Genomic DNA, 21,546 nt, shown 5'->3' on the forward strand with positions numbered 1-21,546 from the left:
ATAAAAAGAAATAGTGAAGTAAATGTGGGAAATACTCATTAGGGAACATTAGGGTACTGTTCAAGTATCTCTGCTGAAAAATACAGTGTTTATGGAATTTTCCCCTTACTTCACTCTCTCACGCCAGGACTGTCTCTGAACTGAGGGCTGCGTTTGCTGCTGTTAGGGTCACAGATCACATTCCTAGGGAATGAAAAAAACAAAAAAAGGAAATCTGTCCCATTAGTAAATCCTGTTCACACCATAAATTTGTTTTTATTCATATGAATTTGGAGGATAAACCTGGTGCTTGCAAAGTGAGGGCACTTTACATATTCTAAAATAAGAATAAAGAGTGACTAGGGAGATAAGCATTATATTAATGTAATAAAATTAATTCAGGAAAGCTGTTGCATTTATAACCTTAGAAGAGATTGTCCTTGTCAAGGGAGTTAAAAGGGACTGAAGTATACAGAAAAATTACTTGAAGTCCTTCCAAACATATCTCTTCTGTAGTGCTACAAAATATATTTATTTAAAACAATGACATTTCTAAATGGACAAAAGGATGAAATAGACTTAGTAAATGCCAGATGTTCATCTTACTAAAACAACAGCACTGTATGATATCAGAAATCAGATTTGGATGAACAAATGTGTATCTAGTATCTTCCATTTGCCCCTCCAGATCCATTTGGTTCCCTTCACCCTTCATACCCCTACTACTGGCCTTGGGAGGCGAATGTGCTTGAAGTGTATTAATAGACTTCCTCGCCCTCTGGTTTTCCATTGGGTTCGCCAGCAGAAGCTGGGGAAGGAGGAAAGCATTTCTGCCCTGGGCTGTCTTCCTGAGGGGTCTCCTTGGGCTGGAGTTTTCCTCCACAGAAGGTGACAGCCTTCTTCTGATGACCCATGGTACTGACTTCTCCTTGCAGGTTCTAGGGATCATTCCCCAACCTTGACCTAAAGATGTAAACTGCTCTCACGTTATGTCATGTCCCTGTGTTCCCACATCTTTGTGGAAAATCCCTTCATTATACTTTCTTTGAACTATCCTATCTGTATGTGTTATGTTTCCTGTTGGGACATAGACTCATTAAATTTGAAAACAGATCTTTTCCCTGGAGCCTCCTTAAGGGATCTGTGTCCATTTGGCATATAATAAGACACTGAGAATGAGTTGACAGGGAAATATAGCATGGGGGTTATATTCTTATCATGTGCCAGACACTATGAAAGATTTTTAAAATGCAAAGGTGCCCTTCCAAATCAGAGGTTTTTGTAAATTAGAATTCCTGAAAGGTGGAGAGCTTAGTTGGACTGAGGAATGATGCTCTCAGACACTTCCCCTTGTCTTTAGGAAATACTGCTTGTGAAGCTCTGGCCAACCTGAGAGACTGATGGAAGTGCTCACACAGTATATGTAAAATATCATGCATTTACCCCCATTTAACAAATGGAACAACTGTGTGTCAAAGAAGTCATGTATTTTAATCTTGCCTAATGTCACAAAAGTAGTGATGGGTAGAATCAGGACTTAAACTCAGATTTCTGACTCAAAATTTCATAGATTTCCACTATAATGTGCATGAATGAAACAAAAAACCCCTCCTTTAGTATATTAAGAGGAACAGGGCAAACACACACATCTAACATTCAAATTAGAGTGGAAAACTTCCAAGGCAGAATTAGAGATACAATGTGTTCACTGTGGTGAAAGTTCCAAGGAAGGAAGAAGACTGAAGCCTGTTTTAACCTCAAGATAAGCCTAAGGGTGAGGCATGTCCTGGAAATGGCAGGGACTCACCCCGACACGGGAAAGTTGAAGGATGTACACGCCCTTCAAGGATCTCTGCTTGAGAAGAGCATGATGTGGTCATTCAACTAGTGCTCTGGACTAGCACCCCAGAGGGAAGGGCAAAAAAAAATCTTTGAAGAGGATCATGTAAAATTGAAAAAAAATACTGTATGTGACTTTTTGGAGAACTTGGTTTTCTTAAACTTGTTGGAGGCAAGATCTTTCTCCATTTTGAGTGGGAAAAGAGCAGAGATTTTCACCAGCACAGGAGGCAGCCAATAGCGGCTTCGGAATGCCATCACCTGCCTTAGAACCAAGGGTCCTGACATCAGCCTTGGGGGTCTGCCGCAGAGGAATGCGTGGCCCTTAAAGGGACAGCAGTCATTTATGGTTTACAAGATCTTAAGGCCAGTTAAATCTACCACACTTCATGTGTCTGTTATCCTGGTTTATTCACTCGTTCATTCATTGAGAACCTACCATATGACAGACGATAATGGACTAGATACTTGGGACAGACAAGATCCACATTCTGATGGAGCTTACATTCCAGCGGGAATGGGATTAGGGCGGAGAGAAAACTGGAATATTAAAAAAAAAATCACACTGAGTCCTCAGGATGAGAAGCATTTTTCGTGTATGTGTGTATATGCCTAGGCACGTGTGATGGATACGGATTCATAGTGTAGGTTTATATACGAGCACGTCTGTGTGTGTGTGTGTGTGTGTGTGTGTGTGTGATAAAGGTACAGAGAAGAGGCGGTAACTGTAGGTTTTCCTGACTATGCCAGCTTCCATCTAAAGAAAATAACTATTAAATAATATCACTGTGGGCATGCTTTTAGGATTAGTGTAGCATAACTTAGTGAAATACTGTTTTTTACTTTTCTGTTTTAGGATTTGTCACCTATAAAAGAAAAAACTTCATGTTCACTATTGCCAAGACCACTATGTCCCAAAGTAGACACTCTCTTTTGCTACTGACAGGATTATAAATGGTTAAATCTTTTTGGAAAGCAATTTAACAATATGTATTAAGAGCATTAATATGTTTGTATCTTTTCAATATATAATCCTAGGAAATTTCTCTGTAGGGAAATAACATGCCATGTGGGCAAAGCTTTATGCACAGAGATACAATAGCCTGATTAATAACAGAAATAAAGTGCTAAAATTTTAAATTATGTATGAATAGAGAAATGGTTGTCTTGTTATGGTGCATGAATAATATGAATATCATGTAAATAATTTAAATTATGTGCTCAAGGAGTCTTAATGACATGGGATCACGTTTATGATATAGGAGGTTATATAAAAAGAACAGGATACAAAGTTTTATATGCTGTATATCTTTAATATTTAAAACAATTCCATAAAAATTGGATAGAAGGAAATAGGCCAACGTGCTTTATATTTTAAGCATTTTCTATGATTTGTACATGTGACTTTTCTACCCAGAAATACCGATAAATATTATTTTAAAAATCTTTTATTAGAGTGGGAGCTAAATGCCTCTGTGATTGTCCCATAAACCACTGAGTCCTATTCTGGAATGATCTGGAAAATCAACATGTACATATATAACCATCATGTCAATTCAAATTTTTGCTAAAGAATTTGTCAGATTTTAGTGCAATGAGAACAATTTTCTTGGCTGCTTTTCTTTAGAAAGTGTTTTTCTTACTATTTAACATGACAGATGAAGGTCTGGTCTCAGTCTCTGCATGGTGCATCGAGTGAAGTAGTAGAAATGTCCTTCAATGGGCAATAATTTTATAGGAAATAATTGTAATTATAAGTAGAAGGCAGAGAGGTGTTACTTTAAGATTAGAACGATGTATCTTAAAATGTAGTCCTAGAGCCCCTTGCATCTGAGTCATCACCAATAATTGTTAAAGACGCGGATTTTCTGACCCACCAAGCCAGCATCTGAGGGTAGGTACTGGGGAGTTGTAGTTTTAAAGATACACCCTTGGTAATTTCCTGAGAGTCTCTAGAACCACCAGTTGAGGAAGAGAGGTTTGAGAATTAGAAATTTTTGCATAGGATCCTGTCTGCTCCCATGTTTATTAAGTAGAACTAGACCTTTTCTTAATTGCATGGATCCCAACTACAGAGCACTTTGCTTCCCAGATTAGTTGGATGTCGGGTTGGGGCGGGGGTGGTGCTCGGGCCAATGTGCTGCTGGACTACAGTCTTATCAGAGGGGCTTAGATGCGGAATTCTTTGCGAGCAGACACAAGTGGTCAGTAACACTGTGGGGACTAGCGGAGGGGCCTGCTTGGCTAGAGAGCGGCAAGCAGTCCACCAGTTCCAGTTTCCTTGGGGATGTCCTGTGGGTGGAATGCTTGTAAGTCACAGTAGTGCAGCGTTCACAGCTCCAAGGAGGGCTGCAGTACCCGAGAGGTTAATTCAGAGCATGAGTTCTGGGGTGAGACACACCCAGCCCTTACTGTGTGCCTGGATGAATTAAACAACTCAAATCTCAGATCTTTCTCGTGTAAGATGGAGTTACTACTAGTAGCAGCCTAATGATGAAAACTGCTGTGCAGATCATTTGGCACAGGGCCTGGCCTGAAATGAGCACTTGTTTATGCTCATAGTGATGCTTTCACAAGAGCTGGAAGTCAGGCCTTCCAGTTGATTCTTTGAAGACCATATTAGGTGTCAGAAAAACCTGGGGGTGTGATTAATCCCAGTTCCTGTGTGTGGGGGTGGGGTGGGGTGAGGGTGGCCGTGGATCCAATAGTCCTTCATATGAACTAGATTTTTGGTGTCTGTTAGTTTCATGGAGCATCCAACCCTAATGTCACTTACTGAAATCTTAACCCCTCTGGGGTGAGTGTAGGACTGAACTGAATTAGGTGTAGTATTCATTTGTGTACCTTCTTCAATTAAAAGAAAGTCAAAAGTCATTCCTAGACACACACACACACACACACACACACACACACAACACCTTAACCCTGGCCACCCCTGTAATACTTCTGAGGTGCCACATTCTTTAAAGCCATTTTAGGTGCCAATAAATGTTTCTGGTTTTATGACGGTCACTACCATGAAACATTTCCATCACCTTTTCTTTGACTTACTGGCAAATACTCTTGAATAAAATTATTTGTTACACGTTTCCCTAATTTAAACTTGCGTTTGGCAAGGGATAAGCAGCTCTAGTGTCTTCTCCACTTTAGGACAGTAACCACCCCCACCCCCTACCCGTGAAACACAGCTAAATCAGGTCAAGACGATTCTCAGGAGCGGTCCTTTATATTATCCAGTTGCATAACACACTTCTTGAATAAATGACGTATCCCAGCTTAGGGTACATCACCAGATTCAAGTCAGAGAGGATCCTCTGCCAGTCGATAAGCGTGCGGGTCACTGGAAGATCTCTCCGTAGAATTCTTCTCAGGGCTTCGTTTGATAACTCCTGTAATTCTTCTAAGACAGCAGCTTGAAATGTATTCTCTTGCTCTTCCACAAGCCTCGCAAAATTTAGAGCCAGCTGAGCTTGGTTAACTACCTCCAAGCTTTCTTTCAGGTCCTTGGAGATCTCAACGTGAAGGTTGACATACCTGAAGAAGTGAGCTTGTACAAAAATCCTTCCGGTCACCTGGGTTAGAAATGGGTTTACCTGGAAAATCCATTTCGACTTCCAAAGGCCGTTCCAGTAGTCGCCTGTTTCGTAGCTGTGGTCCTCAATGCAAGCGATCAAGAACTCCTTGCTTTTCACCGTTTTTCTCAGCACGTTGCAGTTTCCCGATGGGAAGTGATCGTTCACATACAGTTTTAAGGCGCACAGAACAACAGCCCTCAGGTACTCCGTCTCATTCCGAAGGATGCCGTGACTCTGGATGTCTTTTAACTGGTTTTGGAGCAGGTCAAATTTGAAAGAAAGTTTGCTCTGGTAGTCAAAAAACCGGTAGTCCCCCAAGACATTGTGGTGAGACAGGAGCACTGCGTTTCCGTCGATGCAGAGTGGTACAGAGTATTTCTGGCAGTGTTGGTGGCCGGCACACTCACCTTGATGGTGCATGAGTTTTTCATCACGGATAAGCAGACAGAGATCATCAAAAGCATTTACAAACTCCCCCGGAGGAGCCTGTATCAATAGTCTGCGAATTACTTTCTCTTTCTCTTTCCTGCTCAGAACGCTAAGTGACATGTTCCGTTGCAGCAGAAGCAAAGCTTCTGAAATAGAGTGTTCAAAGGACGAGAAAACATTCCATGCGACACCTCTCCCATCAAGGTGTTAAACATTCAAGCTTAAGAGGGCCATGTCTGACCCTGAAAACAGACTGTCTGGCAAAGCTCTGAGTCTCCTGATGAAGTCACAGAGAAGCTTTCTCCGTGAGGCGCAGAACTTCCGATGAGCTCACAATGGATGTTCAGACCAAAAGAAAAACATGACAGTCACCTGACAGCCTGGTGTCCGGCCAACCAGCTATCCGTATTTTGAAGATTTTTAAGAACTTAGCCTCCTGAACAGCTTTCTTCAAAAGTGGTGTGTCTCTGTGTGCATCCTATGTTGGCAGGGACCTAGAGAAGCAGCCCCGAGTTTCTAGAGAGTGTTTGGCAGCCCTTAACACCTTTGGGGACCACAATGGCATTGATTTATACTCAGGCCCTCAGAATACCTGCCCCCAACCCACCGGAAGCATGTTAACGCTGAAAGGTTTGAGGGGTTTAAACAAAAGAGTGAAAATAAAATAAGATATGATGGCAGTTCGTGGGAAGACGTCAGACGGCACAGGAGGCCGCATTTATGAGCACTGTTGGGTTTGGGGATGGTCAGGACATAAGCGAGAAGGCCAGAAAGTTTCAAGGGCAGTGAAGCGCAGGGACCACACCTGAGGCTTGGTTTTGGCGGGATTTAGGTGTGAGCTAACTCCGGAGAACAAAAGCAACAAACCAGTGTGTTTTCTGCTTTCTCTCTAGAAAAGGGGCAGCGGCAATAGCCGATGAGTTTCAAGAAATCTCTTTCCTGCAAAGAGGCAGAGTTAATTATATTTGGAACCTGTGGCAACTCACAATGGGGAGAAACTCCTAAGCGAGGAGAAACAGAACTACAGGTCATGAAAATATGGAGAACAAATATCCACTTAGAAGTCCTTTCTGATCCTCATTCCTCTTCTTTCTTTGGATTTATCCCCTTTCCCTCGATTCACTTCTCACTTTTTTTGAACAGCCCTGAACTTCAGTTTCTCTCATTTAAGTATAAACTGTTTCCTTCTCTTTCTGTCCTGAGCTTTTCTGAGTTTCCCTAGCTTTCTGTTATCTTTTTCTTATAATGACATGAGCTTTGCCATACTAAGTCCTAACCATTAAATTTAAGGACCTCTCTTTAGTTCTAACAATTTGAAACTGAGGTAATTGTTGAACAATTCTTACCAGTACTTTGCATGATTTTATAGACTGTCACATGAATTTTCTTAACCTTAGTTTTGCAAATTGAAGTGTCCTTATTTTTGTAGTTTGTATATAACAAACAAGCTTGATTATTTTAGTTTTGTCTTTCATACCAAATATACACTCACCATGGCATTTTTAACTCTTTTGGGTGGTCCTTAAAATGTTGCTTTTGGGGGCATGTGTGTAGCTGGACATTTGGCTAATGTAGTGGTGTTTATAATTATGTCAGACCTGGTTACTGTTTAATGAACACTCAGTGGCAGAAACCGTGTTCAGTGATACACTATGAACTCATTTAATTAAACCCACCTTCCCTAAGTATTAATTTGACCACTTTTCAGATGCAGGAACTAACGCTGAGAGAGATCAAGAGATCTTGATCTTGATTCCAACTGCATCTCTAGTCCATGTCTTCAGTCAATAGACTGTATTTCCCAAGTAATAACTTGATTTCTCAAAGGTTAATTTTTATTCTTTTCCTGTAAATTTTATTGTGTTATACCCTTTCATACTTAATGACAGACTAGTACCTACTCAGTTTTGTTTTAAATATTTTTAACATAAAATTGTTTTCTCGGTTAAGCATGGGATAGAATATCCTTTCAAAATAAAAAATAAAAATGTTGAACTGAAGAGAGCTAAAATATTCTTTAGTCATTTTAAGTACTGAATGACGTTCCATGAAAATTTCCTTAACTTCTTTGTGCTTCATACGTGGTTTTTATCAATGATTCGGGATGACTTTAAAGGTGGAAAAATTAACCTAGAAAAAACTCAGAAATTACTTGAAAAATTCAATATTCGGTGCAATGATATTCACATGAAATATATTTTTAAGGTGAGATCATATCCGCCCCCCTGCCCACCCCACTCTAGAAAGGACTGAATGGGACCATATCGATAGTTACTTGGATGCTTTCTGCAGAAAATACATATGAAAAATTAATCTCTTAAGAATTAAAGCAATTAATTATGCTAAATATATTTATAATCAAGATGGAGAGAATTTAGGTGGGAGGTGAAATGAATTGTTGACAATATTTGAAATAATACCAGGTTATCAGTTTAGAACAATCTGCTGAGAATACAGGAATATTCACATCAGATTAGGACTGGTAATCTGAGCAAACCACGTCAATGATGAAACAGTAAACTGTTTGGATGCTAGTGATTTCTAGAAGGGATGGATAATCTTCAGAGAAATTGTATTTTACTTGCCTCCAAGTAGAAAGTCATGCCGGAAGTTCTCCGTTTAAAGAATTAGTAGGAAGGGAATCTGGCTCAATTCTGTCACTAGAGGACGAAGGGAAAGCTCATGAATAAAATCAGAAGAAGCCGCACATTAGGTGAGTTTCGTACTAGGAAGATGGCGGGTTTCTGGGCAAGAATACTAGACTGGCCAACCCAGAGAGTTAGGAAGATAGACGTCCCGAATATGACTTCGTTTCTTCAAAGTGAGTAGCCAGACAACACAGTCTATGCTGAAGTTGTTACCGACCAACACAAACTGGGAAGCCTGTTACCTTACCTGCGAGCTAACCAGTTGGCGTGATACAGTTTCAGGGATGCTGGCAGAGACAGGCTTCCGGTTCAGAGGAAAGACAGCGTGTTACAAAAACAGCAGTTGCCAGAGTATCAGCATTTTCGTGCTGTCCCTCTAAGTGCCAGTTCCCAAAGTGTGATGTGAGGAGGGTCAGGTGACCCCTGCAGTGGGTGGGTTGCATTACCAGCGAGGGACCTCAGGTTTGAGAAGCCCAGAGCTTTTATTATGGGCCTGTCTGATCTTGGCCTCGGAGGGTGTCACTGTCATTATTATCCCGGACAGTAAACAAACCTGCTCTTAACTCTGGGGGGAGATATTATCCCTTCAGTATGTAAACAGCCTTGAGAAGCTTGTCCTGAAGAGAGGTGGTTGGTGCCTCTGCTCAGGGTCAAAAGAGAAAAGCTGTACTTCTCAGGAAACTGCAGTAAAAGACGAAACATTCAGAGCTGTTTCTGTGAATCCAAGAAGCTTGTGCTACCATAAGCTATCAGAATTGTAATCAGTGCATATCTGATACCACACCTGAAGAATGCAAGTGTCTATGAAAGACCTTTACGCCCAGAATTTCCTCCCAGTGGTATCGCCCAAAGGGAGAAACAGCGATGTGCTTTCTGGTTTAATAAAATTCAACACAATATACAGGTAGCAATGTATTAAATCTGTATTAAATGTGACATACTGTAAATGTTACTTAGTGATGATCAAGTTGCTGTGAATTACCTGCAGGACAGAGATAGCTGTTTGAAATGCACTTGAGTAAAATGCATACCATGTTAAAAAGCATTATGTAGAATACTCACCTGTTCTAACAAGGAAAGAAATAGCTCATTAATTGAAATTTATGATTATTTGGACATGGCAAGGCTGAAGGTCTATTTGGTTTAGCAAAACCTTTTAAAGTAGCTATGAAAACAATGTTAATTACAAAAATTAGAGGGGCAGAGATTGCGTAGAATACTTCAAAGATCTCTTTAAAATGACTTCAAGTATTTTAGAAGAAGCATAAATTGCATGTAAATAAGGCCGATTATGATAAACCATTCTTTCCTATAAAAATAATTACCCAAGGCCCTCTAATAGAAAATCATTTGTTGCTTTAGGCTAAATTGCTGTATGTGCATTAAAATGTTGATTCAGTAGTATGCTTAGGGAAGATGTATTGGCCAGCTGAATTTTCTGGATAGGAGATTAAGAAGAAAAAGAGTTGGATAACTCTTTTGCTTTTCACTTTTGTTGCTAATCCTTCCACACTTCATGGGTTCACCTTTTAGCCAGACCAAAGAAAATCAATTATGATGAATCTTTTTTTTTTTTTTTTGGTGGCCACACACTAAAAAGCTCAGTGTCTCAGAGCTGTTATTATCGACAAGCTCAGTGGTCCTGGAGAGTCTTTACTCTGTCCGATCCGATTTGTGTAATAGTTGGCAAGTCAGAAACCTCTGAGCAAATGTCTTAATCTGCAGAATGGGGATACTAATACTGATTTTGCAGGATTGTTCTGAGTATTAAATAAGATATCATTTGTGAATGTACCTAGTACCAGACTTGGCATAAAGTCGGCATCCAATAAATACTAGTTGAAGCTACATCAATCATGACTGTTCAGAAAAATTTAGAAAATTGCATTCCATTTCTTGATTTCCTAAGAAGCTGACATAAATTCGGACATGAATTTATTTTCCTACAAGGTGAATTTTTATTATACAATTTGAGTAAAGAAGATGTACCTTTATGACCCTGGAGAAGTATTCTAAACTTCTTTTTACAAAATTAATTACTGGGTCATGGCTTGAGCAGCAATTCTTTTTTTTTTTTAAATCCCTTTATTAAAAAATCTTTATTGCTTTTATCCTTGTCTTTAATTTGTAGCATGTGAGCTATTTTATAAGAAATATTATGTGTCATTTCAATCCACATAGCTAATCTTAGATTATACTCTTGATTGTTGGCTGAATATGAAATCATATCCTTTTTAATTTCAAAAATTTACATTATTATAGAACTATTTTAAATCTTCAAATTCTCTAAGCAGTTAACAACCATTATTAAATCTACAGTATGTGCATAGCACTCTGTTGGAAACTGGATTGTAAAAAAGAAAGTGTTATATCTCTCATAAGGAGAAAAAGAATACAGAAATTACTGTTTTATAGGTAGATTATAGTCAATTTCATAGGTAACATTAATAGGGAATCTTAGCAGATGGAGACACTAAAGTTGGGCTTTTGTAAAAGATGCCATGCTTGACGTGGCGTTCTTGCTGGACCTTGAGGAGTGAAAAACAGTATGTGTACAGAACAGTGCAGGAAGTGGTTAAGGAACTGAAGGCAATCGAACATGACTTGAGTGTACTATGCATGAAGGGGACTGGTGAGAAATAGCTGCAAATTCCAGCTGTGGCCAAGTGATAGAAATCCTAAATGGTAGGTCATGGAATTCGGACTTACTTTTGTAGGCGGTCGGGTAGCCGTTGACATTTTTTGAGTAGGGAAATACTGCATGTTTTAGGGTAAATCTGGCAGCAGTGTAGAATAGATTGGAAGTTAGAAGGCAGAAAGGTGAGGTAGGATGTTTCTCTGCCAACTCTGCCCTACAGATCTGCACCCTGGGTCATTTCAGCCACTTACATTTTTGTTTTGTCCCGCCTCTATGACGTTTTTTACCTTAGTTGGTCTTCCAGAATCTAAGTTTATTTTTAATCATATATGAAAAATAAATAGCATCATATCCTCTTCTAAATGCTACATTCTCTCTTTTAGCTAACAGACTGAAAGAATCATTACCTTTCATTCTTCAACTTCCTCAGTGATTCATTGCAATAATTTTGCCTTCACACCTATCTTGAAAACCTCTTTATTTCAAAAATGCTAAATCCAGTTGTTAGCTTCTCTGTGCATTTTTATTTATCCCTATTTTCTTAAACTTCTCTATATCCTGACTCCTAGGACATAACTCTCTTCTAGTTTTCCTTTAAAATTTTATATCATTCCTTCTTCATCTGTCCTGCTGGCATTCTTTCTTCTAGTCTCTTAAAGTCTTTTTACTTTACAAACTCTTCCTGAGCAATCTTACTGACCCCTCCTCCCATTTTTTGGAGACATAATTGGCATATAGTATTGCATTAGTTTCAGCTGTAACACTATGATTCGATATATGTATATATTATGAAATGATTACCACAATAAGTTTAGTAAACATTTATCTCTTCACATAGGAACAATTTTTTTTTCTTGCGAGGAGAACTTTTAAGATTACTTGCTTAGCAATTTTTGAATATATGATATAGTAGTATTACCTGTAGGCACCTGTACAATACATTCCCAGAGATGATTTATCTTACAACTGAAAGTTTGTACTTTTTGATCATCTTTATCCATCCTCTCCTCCCCTGCCTGTTTTTTTTAGATTTCACATATAAGCGAGTTCATGAAGTACTTGTCTTTCACTGACTATCTTATTTTACTTGAAATAATGCCCGCCAAGTTCATCCATATTGCTGCAAATGGCAAAATTTTATTCTTTTTTATGCCTGAGTAGTATTCCATTATATATATTTTATATATATCTCACATCTTCTTTATCTATTCATCTATTGATGGACACTTAGTTTGCGTCTATATTTTGCCAATTGTAAATCTTAATGCTAATGAACATTGGGGATACATGTATCTTTTTGAATTAAGGTTTTCAGTTGTTCTTTTGGATATATACCCAAGCGTAGAATTGCTGGATCATATGGGTTGTTTTTCAGATGTTGAGTTGTATAAGCTGTTTATATATGTTGGATATTAACCTCTTACTGGTCGTATCATTTGCAGATATTTTATCCCATTCAATAGGTTGCTTTATCTTACACTTTTTTTATCCACTCATTTGTTGAAGGACATTTAGGTTGTTTCCATGTCTTGGCTATTATAATAATGCTACAGTGAACATGGGGGCACAGGTGCCTTTTCAAGATAGTGATTTCGTTTCCTTTGAATGAATGCCAAGAAGTGAAATTGTTGAACCATATGGTAGTTCTAATTTTAATTTTTGAGGGACTTCCATGTCATTTATGACCATTATTTGAATTCTTTATCAGGTAAATCACTTATTTTTGCTTTATTAAGTTATGTTCTGGGGTTTCATCTTGCTCTTTTGTTTGGAACATATTCCTCTATTTTTTCTTTTCCTTTTTTTAATTCTCTGGGTTGATTTCTGTGTATTAGATAGAACAGCCACCTGTACCAGTCTCAAAACGATGGTCTCATATAGGAGATGAACCCTATCATTTAGCTCAGCCCCAGCTCTGGCTTGTCTCTCAACCTTTATGATTGTTCAAGCAGCCTTCTTTATCATTAGTAGCTCCGAGTCATTGATGGTGTGCCAAGATCTGTCAGTGTCCCAAAAGGGAGGACCTCAGGCAGCATCTGGATGCAGGCTGATTGAAAGCTGGCTCTTGGGCAGCAGCTTGTAAAGTGTGCAGAGAGACCTTTCTCAGGGAAAGGCTGGGAGATAGATGCCTCTGTCCGCTTCCTCTGAGCTGAGCCTCAGGAGAACAGCCAGCCAAAGACTTCTCTCTTGTTTGCCTCGGTTCTGCCGAACCCACGAACACAAGCCCCGCTGATCACCAGAGTCAGGCTATCAAGGGGCGCGGCCTGTGGGCAGCAGCTCTGTGCACAAGCTCTCTCCAGGGAGACGCCGCCCACCCGGAGTGGGTCAGGGGAGAGCCCGGAGTCTCCCGAGAGAGCCACAGTGGGCCCCTGGTTGTGTGTTAAACCTCAGGTCTGGACCTCAGGCTGCAACCTCCAAGATAGGCAAATAGGCCTCCTTCACAGGAAGACTGGGGCCTGGGTGCCTCTGACTGCTGTCTCTGGGCAATAGAGACAGAAGGAAATAGAGAATAAGGAAAGGGAAAGATGAGGTAGTTGAAACTAGCATGTCAGAGTTTGGGGAAAAAGTGGCAAGTCATGTGATTTCCTAGAATATATTTTGAATACTTTGTTTTTAGTGTAATTTCAGAGTCAATTATAAAATGCTACATTTTATGTTAAAAGTTCTGTGTTTTGATAGATCAGCTTTCTCATGATGTCATTTAAGTGACATTTCATCTTTTTATTAGCAAACTGAGCACTGGAAATAGTTACAACATGAGAAGCCCTAATTCTGTTTTTTAATATGTACTATCAGAATGACTGGCAGTAGAATTATTTTAATATGTCCTTTCGTCCTCATGTATTCTGTCATTCATTTAAACATATAACCACCAGGCTCTTACTCGAGTGTAGGTCCAGTATTAGGAATTGGAAATAAAAAGAATAAAATGTCTACCTTCATGGGCTTCAGAGTCTTAAGGTAGAAGATTTATTGCAAAATTATGCAGAAACACTGAATGGATTGTTCAGTAAAGTTCTTTTTGTAATGCCTTGTAAAGAATAACCACTTAATGAACTTTTTTTTTTGGAAGCAGGAGAAAGATAGCTTCATTACTCTTATTTTATGTTGTAAATTGTAAATGATTAATATGTAACATTTTAAAAAGCTGTAATATTTCCTGCAGTGGGGCCTGAGATTTTACATATTTTCTGGAATATGTTTTAAAAAATGCCTTTTCCTACTCTCCCTAGATTTAAGGAGACATTTATTTTAGCTCCTTTATCCAATTAAATGAACATATTTCACCAGAATCATAAAATTGTTTAGGTGATAGACCAGGTTCTGAATACCTCAGCCAGGCACTCTTGGAAGTACTAAGGGTACAGGAAACAGAGAACAGGTTTCCTGTCTGAGACGGTTCTAGAAGGGATGTAGGAAGAAAAAGATTTTTATTTCAGCACAGCGCACCCTGGGAGAGAATTATCCGTGGGAGGGCTATTGAATGTGACCTGGGGAGGACACAAGAAGGGTAAGGGAGGACACGTGGGGAGGGACACTGTTTCAAGGATTGGTAGAAATCAGTAAGTTAGGAAATAAAAGAAGGGTATTCCAGACAGAAGAAACAGCCTTTACAAGGGTCTTGGATGCACACGGTAGTTTGGGTTTTGTCTTGAAGACAAAGGAGAGTCACTGAGAAATCAGAATTGAAGGGATCGGACTTGTATTTTGCACAATTTATTTCTGCACATGTACTGTTAATACGTTAATGATGCACTGGGGTTTTTTTTGTTGTTGTTTCTTTCTTTCTTCCCACTGCTGGTCTGTGTGGTTCTGGAGTTAGTTCAGGCCCTGGATCACCATGCCTGTGGGGCTGGGGACAGTTTACATAAGGTTTCTGATCTTCAGTTTCCTCCTGCTGGTGCTTTGTGAGTTGTGGCTGCTGTATGTGCCTCAGCTATGAATCTCTCTTGCTTATCAGTTGTTTTCTTCCTGCGTCCCCCGCTGCTGATGCTCTGTTCACCAGGCCTTCTCTTTCCTTTCCATGTTACTTACCCCTCTGTTACCTTCCTTTTCCTTCTGTCTTAAATTAAAATTCCCATCGAATTCCCAACTAAAATTAGAATTCCCATCCTCAGCGATCCAGTTCTCATCTGAAGTGTGTGGTTTCTCTTTCTTTTTGGTAATGTGGTTAGTTTTGGCCCTTCATTTCCTTTGGGTTTGATCAGTTATAACAATTAGTTGGAACTGTGGGATTTTCTTTCAACTTTACATCTCTAAATCTTTCTAGTATCAGATGACAACTTTGGTCTTCAGGGAAAAACAAAACAGAACAAGTTACCAGAGGACATTCCAGATGGTCAAATTTATATCCTGCTTGAAAGAAACAAAACTTTCATTACTGAGCGGATAAAGCATATCTTATTTTATGCCACTGTTCAGTATGATGGTAATTTCTAATTCATAGAATTTTATATGACAAAACTTTTCAGCAATTATAGGCACACTTTGATTTTTACTGACTTGCTCAAGATCTTTATGATAAATTATGAGCAGGATGGTGCTAACATTAAAAAAAAAAATTTGATTCTATAACATTGACTTATGTGGACCTCAAAATCCAGAATTTAAAAACAGTCAGTTGAACTTCATGGCCTTTTAAGATTATTGATAGTGTGAATTATTTTAAGATTACGTAATTTTAAGGTGCTATTCTATGTAATGTACCATGAGCTCTGGAGACGCACCTTCTTGTTGACAAACTCCGATCCCAGCCTCTCCCCCAAGCTTATCTCCATCTCGTTCCCACTTAGGGCTTCCTTCCAGTTCCTGCTCCTTCAAGCTGCTCCGTGCGCACAGATTCATGCTCCTCCTGGAACTAACCTTGGTCTCTTCCTACTTGATTCCCAGCTCAGACCACTTCTTGCATCAAATCAAACCCTCTGGTGAACTTTTCCTTATGAAGTGAAGAGGTCATTTCCATCTGTTCAATCCTCTGCTTTACCTTAGGCTCCTATAGTTAAGTTTGTCAAAAGATGAGACACCAGGCTGGATGCTGTGAAGGAAGCAGACATAGAGAAGACAGGACAATACAGTGGGATCTCCAGTCCTCAGAGCAGCCTGATAACACAGGCATTGCTGTCCTTCCCATTCTGCAGACGAAGAGCATGAAGCTCAGAGTTAAGTTGACATATGCAAAGTCCCCCACACTCTGGAGCTAGGAACATAATGTCAGCTCCGTCCGTCTACAAATTGTCAGCTTTTCTCCACAATACAGTGGCTCTTCAGCACATGCTCTTTGTACTTAAGCTGTTTCCAATGTAACAGGAAAATTAAAATATAAATAGCCTCTTTGGAAATGAAATGTCCTTCTAAGATGCACTTCCTATGCCTCGACTTTTTATTTGTAAGTGATACTATAATTCTACTGGTGTTTCTAATTTTCCTCAACTCCAGGCATTCTTGACTTTTCTCCCTCGTGCATCTAAAATGTTAATGTGTTGAATCCTTCTGACTTCTTGCTTCATAATTTTACTGACACCTGTCCTTTAGTTTCTACTCCGCACCTCCCAGCTAGATGGCATCTTCTCTGTTCCCCTACCTGCAGGTCTCCATGTCTTCCAGTTGGTAACACCCCACTAATTGTACCAAACTGCTATGTTGCTAGTCGTTTTCCTATTCAGAACCTCACAGTGATTCTGTTACTTTTAATAACTGGACCAGTCCACTTTCTTGTCTCTTATCTCATAAAGTTCAAACATGAATTTTCCAGAACAGCCAGGTGAATCCACTTCCTTATGGAAACGTGCCTTGTGTGTCTCTGTCCTGAATCCCTCAGTGATTCTGCAGATTCCACTTCCTCGAGGTATTAAAACTACCTACTACAGCTTCTGTATTTACAGTGATCTTGAATGACTGATTTATTCTGACATTTATGGTGCGGGCTGCATATTGGTGACACAGGATTATGTACTGTCTGGTGTGGTTTTAAGAAGGTAGTCAAGTAGAGTAAAATAGAGAAATGAAATGTGCAGCTGAAAGATAACCTAGAATCCTTATCTTCTCCCATATCGTTTTTCACTCCCACTATGACCACTGACTTTTAAGTGGTGATGATGTACTAACCCTTCGCCAACTTTGGCATCACTTCATGCAGTTTTATATATTTTATCTGAAGTAAGAATTTAATATAACTTCTTTCTAGTATAAGTCGATATGTATATATTACACAAATACTCTAACGTTTTCACTTTGTGTGTCTTTTATGTTCACAATGTGAGCCCACCAGTCATTTTCTTTAGTAGGATAATGACAGGCTGAAGCAAGGAAGAATCACCATAGAAGAATTTAGAACAATTTATCGAGTTATTGCACACAGAGAAGAAATTACTGAGATTTTCAACACGTATTCTGAAAACCGGAAATTTCTTTTTGAAAAGAATCTGGTCGAATTTTTGACACAAGAGCAGTATGTATTCAACATTAATCAAAGTTTTGCTTATGAGATCATACAAAAATATGAGCCGATTGAGGAAGGTATGCTTGCATTTCAAAGTTTATTAAATATTTATATGCCAAGTATTTTTTTTAATGAATTACAGTTATCAAATTCAAATTTTTGACTGGGTCAGATTTCTTCTGGGTAATATGAAATATTGGCAGATTTAATTTTGTATTTCATAGACTGTAGATGTGTGTTTTAGAAACCTGCATTGTGTAACCATGGCATCTTTTCTGCTTCATTGTCCAGTTCCTTTCTTTTCACTGCTTCTGTGTATCTCTCAAGTGTTCAGAGGTGAGCTTAGGCAGGGAAAGCAAGATGAGAATTCTGTTACATGAACTATAATGGAAGAAAGTGTCTTCATAGTCATTAATAAAATAGAAACCCCGGTATAGGCAGTTTTCCAGTTTTATATACTCTATTATTGAAAAAATATGAATATGAAAGTAGCTAAATGAAAACAATTCTAGGAAAGAAATAAAACACTATAAAATCACTAATTTCCCTGTTGTTTAGACACATAATTGTCTATTACATTTCATAAACATTTTAAGAATTTTGCTTTACCTTCATTTTTGAATGCAGTTATCTGGTTTTAGTTAAATGATCATTTTCATATAGTTTTTGATCTCTGTCTCTTCTTTCAATGGGCAAAACATTTCCATTTTTTTCACTTATGCTCTTCTTGAAAATTTTAAAAAAAGTAATATAATAAAATATTCACATAGTTGCACAAGAACACTATTACAGCATACTGTTTAACCCTACCGTAATTAAAAGAATGGCTCAAAATATTTATTTAAAAAGAGATGTATGAAAGTTCAAGTCCTGCATTTGAAAATTGGTTTATGACCACCAGTGCTTAACAGATGGCAACGTGGATTCTGGCAAAACAGAACTTGTTCCTTCATTGAGTCATACATTCATACTTTATTCAGATATTTATTTGTGAAAACCAAGTATGGTTCTAGGGGCTGGGGAAACAGTGGAGAGCAAGGAAAACTAGGTCTTACGTTCCTGTTGGGGTTTGGCCTGAAATGGACAATAAATAATTGAACATATAAATAGATAATTTCAGGGAGTGCTATTACTGTGAAAAAAATTAAAATAGAGAAAGTGATAGAGAGTAGACAGCCCAAGAGGTCTAGCTCAGGTTGGGAGTTTAGGAGAGACTTTGATGAGGATGGGACGTTTGTGCTTAGACCTAAGTGATGAGAAAGAACTAGTCATGTGACAAAGTGCAACAGGGCTCTGAGGTTGAGGGAAGAGAAGTGCTGGACCTGAGTTGGAGAATTTGAGGGATGAGAGGAGGACAGTGTGGTTGGAACTTGGAGACTGAGGGTGAGAAGAGTTTGGAGAGAGGGGCAAGGATCAAATCACGTTGGCCTTGTAGGTCATAATTAAGATTTTGGTTCATGATTCAGTGCCACGTAAAGACTTTGGAGGGTTTTAAGCATTGTAGTGATGAGACTGAAGGTAGTGCTGGTAAGAGGTTGATCTGATCACTATTAAAACTTCTGCAGGTTTGCAAAAAGATAAAGAACTTACATCAGAACATAAAACAACTCTTTAAGTGCATGTGATAAGTCCAGCTGACTACTTCTTTTCTTTCAATAGCAAGGACTTTCTCTAAGAAAGTAGGGAATTGAATTATATTCTGGTTCAAGCTCTTTATGTCAGTGCCACCTGGAAACAACCAGTTCACAGACAAGCACTTCTAGTGGCACGATTCCCAAGACTATTAAAAAAAAATTACTCTAGCCCTGCTACCTGCAGGTGGTAAATTAAAAGATACAAAGGGATAATGAGATGGTGCCAGTGACGTCTTTGAAGTTGTGTTTGCATTTGCACCATAATGTTACACTGTTCATCCATTTCATCCTGTGAGCCTCCCTTTGCTTCATTCAGATAGTTCCACGCACAGCCAAGACCTTGCTTTAAATTTACATGGTTATTGATTACTTTAGAGACTTATTAAGGCCAATGTGGATTATGATGTTATAGTCTCCAATGCTGCCAGATTCTCAGTCTCATCCCACATTGACACATGACATGTACTAAATTAGGAAAACCTCATTTTATTTTAAAAATAAAAATCCACGAGATTAACTCTTATCTCAGTCTGGTAGTTTTTAAGGGCACGAAATGAGTTTGTTTTCTATTCCATTACCAAAGATATTTACTTAATTAGTCAATAGTTCAAAAGGGCTATAAACCAATCACTGCTTGCTCTGGGACAAAGAATATATTCATGCAAATCATAATTATTACAATATATGATGCATTTGACCCATACGCTCCCTTGGTCCTAAATTTGCATAACTCTGAAATAGAGAGTTTGCATGCCTATAAACATTATATGTATTTTCTTCTAGCTTTCATTTTTTAAACCAAAATTGTAATAGCATTTTGAATGCTGGGTTTTTCATTTTTATGATGTCATAAACATTTACTTATGTCACTATATATATTTTTGATACATTATTTTTAATGGCTGCTTAGTATTGTATTATATTTTGAGATTTAATTTGCTTCTTCCTTCCATTTATTTTGCTTTTATAAATAATGCTAGTGTGAGCCTTCTTGCACATCAATCTTTGTCTGAGTCTCTATTTCTGTAGAATAAATTCCCAGAGATAAAAGTCTTTGCCAAGGATCACTCTCTATTCTAAAGTGAATACTCACACCAGACTTTTAATTTGAGGCAAACTGCATTACCAACAACAAAAACAACAGTAACTAACATTTATAGAGCTAATTATAGAGCTAATATGCAGGAATGGGTGTTAAGATTAGCACCATTCCACAGACAGGAAGAGATTAGCCAACATGCTCGCCACGTAACAAAGGATTTGACCCAAGCTGTCTGATTCCAGAGCCAGTGTTCTGCTTAAGTAATTATGGTATATATTATACTGAGTATAAAAGTCCATAGATAGTTTGCTAAAGATGATAATATGCAAATGACTTAGCAATTCTACGTGTAGGAATCACCCAACAGAAACAAGTACATGTTTGCACCGAAAGACACTTACTGGTGGTTTATAGCAGCACTTTCTGAAACAGCCCCAAACTGGAAATGATCTAAGTGCTCGTCAAGAATAAACTTGGTGAACAAATTGTGGCGTTAAACAATGTTGAGCAAAATAAACCATTAACAAAATACATACTATAGGAGTTCATTTATATACAACACGTAAAACAAAGAAAACTGATCTATGTTGCTAGAAGCCAGACCGTTGAATACAGTTGGTGGGGGAGGGTGGGGGCGAGGAAGACTGGAAAGTGAGCAGGAGGCAGTCTTCTGGGGGCGGGGGGGGGGGGTCATGTTCTGTTCTTTGACTTGGTGCTAGTTACCTACATATTTAGCCTGTGGAAATTCATAGCTCTATGACATATGTGCTTTTTTTTGGTATGGATTTTTAAAACATTAAAAAAAAATCAGAGATGATTGAATATATAATGTACTTAAAGGTTGATATAAAAGAACTAAATATAAGAACATTAGAAAAATTTGTTTCCAAAGGAAAATTAGAGATAGTATTACTATTAATTCTAAATGAATATGTTAGAAATATATGCTCTACTACTAAGTTTTGAGGTGGGATGTCATTGTTACACTACTGATGATATTTCTGCATTCTTTTAACTTATTTTTTTATAGTTAAACAAGCACACCAGATGTCATTTGAAGGCTTTACAAGATTCATGGGTTCATCTGAATGTCTTCTATTTAACACTGAGTATCAAAGTGTTTATCAAGATATGACTCATCCATTGAATGATTATTTTATTTCAAGCTCACATAATACGTACTTGATATCTGACCAGTTAGTGGGACCAAGTGATCTTTGGGGATATGTAAGGTATTTATTTTGATTTTTAAATCCATTACATTTTAAAACACTTGGAAGTTCCTGGTGGTGCCTTCTTCAGTAAGTTGTCATTCACAGTAAA

General features: G+C 38.4%; 2 protein-coding genes across 3 annotated transcripts in view; one reads left to right on the forward strand and one right to left on the reverse strand.

Moving 5' to 3' along the window:
* Nucleotides 1-5,025: 5,025 nt before the first annotated feature.
* Nucleotides 5,026-6,105, reverse strand: CAPZA3 (capping actin protein of muscle Z-line subunit alpha 3). The gene has a single exon (XM_006199911.2). The coding sequence runs from the start codon at nucleotides 5,940-5,942 to the stop codon at nucleotides 5,043-5,045; it is 900 nt and encodes a 299-aa protein (XP_006199973.1). The 5' UTR covers nucleotides 5,943-6,105; the 3' UTR covers nucleotides 5,026-5,042.
* The window catches only part of PLCZ1 (phospholipase C zeta 1), a 37,614-nt gene continuing 22,107 nt past the window's right edge, over nucleotides 6,040-21,546 (forward strand). Inside the window, exons 1-5 of one of the 2 annotated variants that reach the window (XR_012066772.1) lie at nucleotides 6,040-6,281; nucleotides 6,716-6,871; nucleotides 7,904-8,027; nucleotides 17,393-17,624; nucleotides 21,254-21,455. Coding sequence is in view for 1 of the 2 variants with exons in the window: in XM_072954195.1 (XP_072810296.1) it covers nucleotides 6,861-6,871; nucleotides 7,904-8,027; nucleotides 17,393-17,624; nucleotides 21,254-21,455 (569 nt within the window). In the remaining variant the exon portion in view is untranslated. The remainder of the gene's footprint in view (nucleotides 6,282-6,715; nucleotides 6,872-7,903; nucleotides 8,028-17,392; nucleotides 17,625-21,253; nucleotides 21,456-21,546) is intronic. The other variant, XM_072954195.1, reaches the window with a different exon arrangement.

The sequence above is a fragment of the Vicugna pacos genome, chromosome 34 (genome assembly GCF_048564905.1).
Source record: "Vicugna pacos chromosome 34, VicPac4, whole genome shotgun sequence".
Lineage (NCBI taxonomy): Eukaryota > Metazoa > Chordata > Mammalia > Artiodactyla > Camelidae > Vicugna > Vicugna pacos.